This window comes from Strigops habroptila, chromosome Z (assembly GCF_004027225.2).
Source record: "Strigops habroptila isolate Jane chromosome Z, bStrHab1.2.pri, whole genome shotgun sequence".
Classification (NCBI taxonomy): domain Eukaryota; kingdom Metazoa; phylum Chordata; class Aves; order Psittaciformes; family Psittacidae; genus Strigops; species Strigops habroptila.
Genome location: NC_044302.2, coordinates 53,243,670 through 53,249,669, shown reverse-complemented (window position 1 = coordinate 53,249,669; position 6,000 = coordinate 53,243,670). Strand labels below are relative to the sequence as shown.

The window sequence follows — 6,000 nt, the reverse complement described above, 5'->3', positions numbered from 1 at the left end:
TTGCAGAGAGGGCATGCCAGTGTATTTGTGGTAGAAAGCACTTCTATATTAAGGAGTTGAAAAGAGTAAGTAGTATTAATTGCTTTTATTCATGGCTGCTTTTATTCATGGTGGGAATGCAGAGCACACAGCCCCACTTCTGCCACCTGCATCTTGACACAATTGGCAAGTGTTTTGAAAAAGCAGTGCCAAAGGTTTCATTGCAGAGTATCAACCAGTCCAAAAATATCCAGAACCAACGCACAGCCCTGTTTTTCATTCGTCATCTACACTAACTACATTAAAATCAGCACATGTAAACTCATCTCTGCTGCCACCCCATGCCCACTTTGTTGCACTGGTACACCTGCAACTGGTAGGCACTTGTTCCTCTTTTTGAGAGTATTACGCTTTTTTTGCACAACTTTCAGCTTGGACTTCTGTTGCATTACTTTTAAGCAGCCTACAGATATTTCTAAAAATACAGAGCATACTCCTTTTATTTTTATATATATATATATTTTTTTTTTTTTTCACAAAACAGATATACTGACTATGGGACCGGAGTACTAGGAAAAAGGGGTAAAACTAAGTCTAAATACTGTAATCTCTCCTTAACACTCATTTTTGAACTACATGGGCTGGCAAACTGACTGCAACTGAGTGCTTGCAGCACACCTTTGAGAACCTTCCTTTCTCAGTTCTGGCGTCCCAGCTTTCCAGTCATGCAGTCAGGTCCAACTTTCACAAGTCATTCATTCTGCTTCTAGGAACCTCTCAGCTCTTAAAAGTTTTCAGCCTCATCACTGCATAGGAGTATTTGTGAGGATATTCCTTTGCTGAGCTATCCTGTTACATTTTCTGCTTAGTTTCTTTAAACATTATCTTCTCTTGAGGGGGTTACTTCTTGTGAATTGGACCAAACAGAGTACTTTTATTAAAAAAAGTAAAATCATGATTTCTTAAGCCCACTGATAATAAAACCTACCCAAAACTCCTATTACAAGTGGGAAAGCTTGATAATGGCCACTAGGAGTAACTTGTTACAGAAAGTATGCGTGACAAGTTTTTAACTGGATGGCAGTTGACATAGCGCATCTTAAAGAGCACTACCTTGACATCTACAAATGTCCTGGGTTCAGCAGTAGCAGTCATTTTTCTCCTTCTTAGTAGCTGGTGCAGTGCTGTGTTTTTGACTTCAGTCTGAGAACAACAGTGGTAACACACAGATGTTTTCTGTTCTTGCTGAGTAGTGTTTGCTCTGATCAAGGACTTTTAGTCTCATGCTCTGCCAGTGACGAGGGGCTTGGGAAGCCGGGAGGAAGCAGAGACAGGACGCCTGATCCAAACTGGCCAAAGGGGTATTCCATACCACAGCACGTCATGCCCAGTATATAAACTGGGGGGGTTACCGGGAAGACCCAGCTCGCTGCCTGGCTTGGGCTGGTTATCAGTAGGTAGGTGGTGAGCAATTGTATCCCTTGTTATTTCCCTTATCATTATTACTACTGGTGGTAGCAGTAGTGGTTTTGTATTATACCTTAGTTACTGGACTGTTCTTATCTCAACCTGTGGGAGCTACATTCTTTCCATTCTCCTCCCCATCCCTTTGGGAGCGGGGGGAGGAAAAATGGGGGGAGAGTGAGCGAGCAGCTGCGTGGTTCTGAGTTACCAGCTGGGCTTAAACCATGACAACAAAGCAGTGCATTTAAAACTTAGCATGAGCCAGGCTGCACAAAAGCAGCAAACATTGCTATTCAGGGCACCAGGCAACAGCAGAGACAACGAGCTATCTCCAACATTTTAAAAACTGCCTCTGTTTGAAGATCATGTAGATCTGCTTCAATTTTATGGAAACTAGGAGAATTTGGCTGTGTCTGTTTACAATATACTTTAAAAAATGGTGGTCTAGGAGACAAACAGATATTTTGGCTTGCATGCAGGCATGTGAAGGTTTTTAACCAGAACATCTTTGCCAGAGTCATGAAATGACTGTGATTAGGCAGTGCTGAAATGAGCTAGTGCAATCATCTGTCACATTCCAGCCCCAAGGAAATGAACTGATCACATGCTGGTAGTGAATGAAATTAAAGGATCATTACAAAGATGTGCAGCAAAAAAAATCAGTGTCACCAACACCACAGCAGAGCATTGCGGTTATTATTACATTTTGGCTTGCCTACAGTTGCAAACCATCTCTCACTGCCTGGCCTTCTGCTCCTTGCCAATTACAGTGCTTTTACATTAGGCTACAGTGAGGTAGGAAGTACAATAGAAGTGGGTCAGGCCAAAATATGTTCTTTTTATAATATTATTTATGAATGCGTACTTCCTTGCTGAGGCAAGTACCTCTAAAACGTCATGAGAATTCTGAACTAGCCATGGTCATGGGAAAATAGCTGTCACTACCACTTGCTACAAAAGATACAGTAAACAGAACAATTAGAACAGCAATTCCAAATATGGAAATAAAAGACTGCAGGTAGTAATAGCTGGTCGGTTTCCTTCTGGATGTATCCCCATGACCGTTTTCAGCAATCCTTGATATTCTCCATCTTCAAATGTGGGTGCCTTCCTGATTTTTTGTTCACGCTCCTATACTTGAGCAAACTTACCCATTCACAAAGCAGCAGAAATGGCTTCTGCAGCTGTATCCACAGTGATGACTAGCAGTCAAGAATTGTCCTTACTCTTCCAAATGTGTTCTGATACCTGCTCTTCTAAGCTGACTTCAGTATAAGCTTAACACAGGATGTCAGTGTCCCACCTGCCAAGTTTCCTCCTCCCACTGCAGCCCACATTACAGCCCAGCAGACGGTAAAAAGCTGAATGTTGTCATAACTTGCTCCAGAATTCACCCATGCCAACTCAGACCCTAAGAAGGGCCTTCACTTAGGAAGTAATTTCAAGTTTTATTAGCTTTCCAGAGCATACTGCAGACATTTTTCTGTTCCTTAGCCTCTCAGACAAGAAGCCGAACTCCTGGCTTTTATGTGAGGATGCGTTGGGTTTTTTTTAATACATAAACAAGAAATGCTCAGTAAAGGAAGGAAACTCAATAAAGATATCAAGATAAGCCGTTTTAATTCTTGGGTGAGCAATCAAAACTACATCAACAGATTTTTACCAAGACAGAGATTTTGAATGGAGAAAGACCGCTTCACTTGACCATGTCATATCCCAGTACCCAACCACACGGAGAAAGCGCGCAGAGAGAAGAGTGTGCAGTCATTCTCATTTTGGCATAAAGAAGCAAATTTTTACAGGAGAATAGAGACGTAAAAGTTCTATAAGGCAGGCCAAGACAGCCTTGGAAAATGCCACATTAGCAGCCATGTAAGATATCTGGAATGCTGGGCCAATGTCACCACAATGAACCAGGTGCTGCAAAACTGAGAAGCCATCTTCTGTCTCCACTCTCACCACCGCTGAAAAACAGTGAAGGTCAGGGCCAGAAAAGAGAGAAAGAAAACAGAAATTCCTCTTCAGTTTCTTCAGTTTTAATTTTAACTCATGCCAGGGCACATAAACCTACTGATGATTTCATGTTCTCTTCCTCTGCATCATGGAGGATGCTGCAAGCAGGGGATAAAAGGGCAGCATTCAACATATTATACACTGCAAACTCAAATTACAATAAAAGGAAAGATGCCTTTAGCAAAAAATGACAAACACAAGTCCCTGTATTATCCTTTTAGTTTATGATACAAAGAAGTGCTCCCAACAAGAGACCTCAAGACCACAAGAGTCAGATTCTGTTTGTTTTGGGTTTTCTTCAGACAAGACAGGCATTTAAGTATGTGCCAAATTCGTAACTTAACCATGCAAACATCACTTCAATAAACAGATGTTCATCAGCTATATTAAAAAATAAACCTCTAAAATGGATACAATCCTGTAGGAAAACCATTTATTCAACTGATTTATACAGTAAGCCAATTAAGGCAAAATACATTACTTGGAAATAGGCTTTCACTAGGTACAAATATGACCTGGCTTAGTATCTTATTATATATAAAAATGTCCTTTGAAAGCATCAAAGAAAGGTAAAGGCAGAGCAGTATAACATGAAAAACTGCTTCAAAGCAAATAAAAAGTATTTTTTAATTCTTCGTCTCTTAAAAAAGTATTATTACCGAAACATTTTCTTCACAATTACTTCAATATTTCTAAATACAGGTTTAAGATTGTGTCATCATGGATAGAGGGCATTTGTAGCCATGAAAAAAATCAGACACTACTGAAGACTTACATGAGAAACAATGAGCTCATGATACCAGGAAGACATTTAAGACTTAAAAATATTTAGAAAACCCAGGAAAGCAAAGCAAATGATATACATCTCACCATTTTCACATCAAACTGCTGACAACCATAATTTCATAGAAGAAATTACATAATTCCATATAAAAGATGAAGTTTGGAAGTACTGGAATAAATTACGTTGTTGAAACTGCTGAAATAATTTCATGTGTATGTGGTACCTGATCTATAACCAACTGAAAGAACTTGAAATTTGTCTAGTGTTTTAATTGGACATGCACCTTATTACTGTTACAAAAAAAAAAATAGAAAAAAGATGCAGCATGGAACATGAAATTTCAAAATAATTTAGCAACAATTTCAACTAATGAGGCATGGATTTGTGTTTTTTTAGCAGCTGACTGGTATGTGTTGAAAGGGCTACTCAGTATCACTCCTGAGAACTTCTATATGGCCATGAAAACATATCAGGTGTTAAGTATCATCTAAGCACAGGCTCCAAGAAACCATCTAATACAGAAGGTAGTCTCTCTGGACTGAAGTGCACATATAACATACATTTTATGCTGTCAACATGTGTATATTATTAATATAATAGAAATAGCTAAACAATTATCCCCTTCTTTTAAAAAGTATACTAACTAAAATATCTCAGCAAATGCATAGTAAGGTCTCAAATAACAGCACATTCACCGTACAAACTGTAATGCTATTTGTTCCAGTTATAAATATATATTTGTTCTCATTTCCCATTTTCTGAATCATATTGGAAATCATGTATTAGTTAAAAATTGCAATTGCTCATTTCTGCTATTGGAAATCACCACTTCTTAAAAAGTAAAATTCAGTTTAAGGTTAGATTACAAATGTGTGTTGCATCCACTGCGAATTAGAATGTGTAGCTTTCACTTCAATTCTAGAATCACAAACCCACTATTCCCTAGTGTCATGGATCAGCCTTCTTTCAAACAGTCCTGGGTGGTAACTGTTGTTTATACATTCCCGCTAGAGCCTTAGCTGCACTGTAGATCATCTGTCGACGGGACATGCCAGTGAATACCACGTGCCAATCAGTCCTGTTGACATTCTGTATGCTCTTCTCAAGCACTTCGCCCACGGTCACCAACAGGCCTGACCATCTCAGACTGTAGTCCTCAGGAGTGAGACTCTTCGCCTGTGTAACATTTTGAGAAGTGATTATTGAAAGTTTTAAATGAAATTTTGTTTCTATCTTCACCATTACCAACTTTGGTACATCAATAGAATGTACATAGCAAATTAGAGGGTATCAGACTGCCCCGTTATTTGCCTAGCCAATTAATACTTTTTGGATTTGTACATATCATGATCCAAATAGAAAGTGTAAAGCTAAAATATGATGCTTGAAAGAGGAAAGACATTCTGCCATTACCAGGAAGTAGTTTTCTCTTTTGAAGTAGCTAACAGATGGAATCAATGATATATATTTATACAGTAACTCTTACCCACTGAAGGTTTCAAAAATGGCTAAAATGTCCCTCTGAAGCAGGCAAGTAGCCAAATACAAGAAGAAAGCTGAGGCTGGCAGAAATGGAGGACTGAGCTATTTTCATGAGATCATAGGATTACATAGTGTAATTCCCTAAAGTCGGAAGCAGAAGGGAAGCAGTGGGGCAAGTATCACTGCGTTTAACTGCTCTGATGCGCATCCTAGGCAACCACCTCTGGCCACTGTCACATACAGTGAAGTGTAGAAGACTTTTAGCCACAGTTTAAGAC

At 39.2% G+C, this 6,000-nt stretch overlaps 1 protein-coding gene across 5 annotated transcripts in view; it reads right to left on the bottom strand.

Moving 5' to 3' along the window:
* Positions 1 to 3,038: 3,038 nt before the first annotated feature.
* PRRC1 (proline rich coiled-coil 1) overlaps positions 3,039 to 6,000 on the bottom strand; it is a 28,282-nt gene continuing 25,320 nt past the window's right edge. For all 5 annotated transcript variants that reach the window (XM_030512618.2, XM_030512619.1, XM_030512617.1 and 2 more), the window contains one exon: positions 3,039 to 5,416. In XM_030512618.2, the coding sequence (XP_030368478.1) occupies positions 5,207 to 5,416 (210 nt within the window). In that variant the 3' untranslated portion in view covers positions 3,039 to 5,206. The remainder of the gene's footprint in view (positions 5,417 to 6,000) is intronic.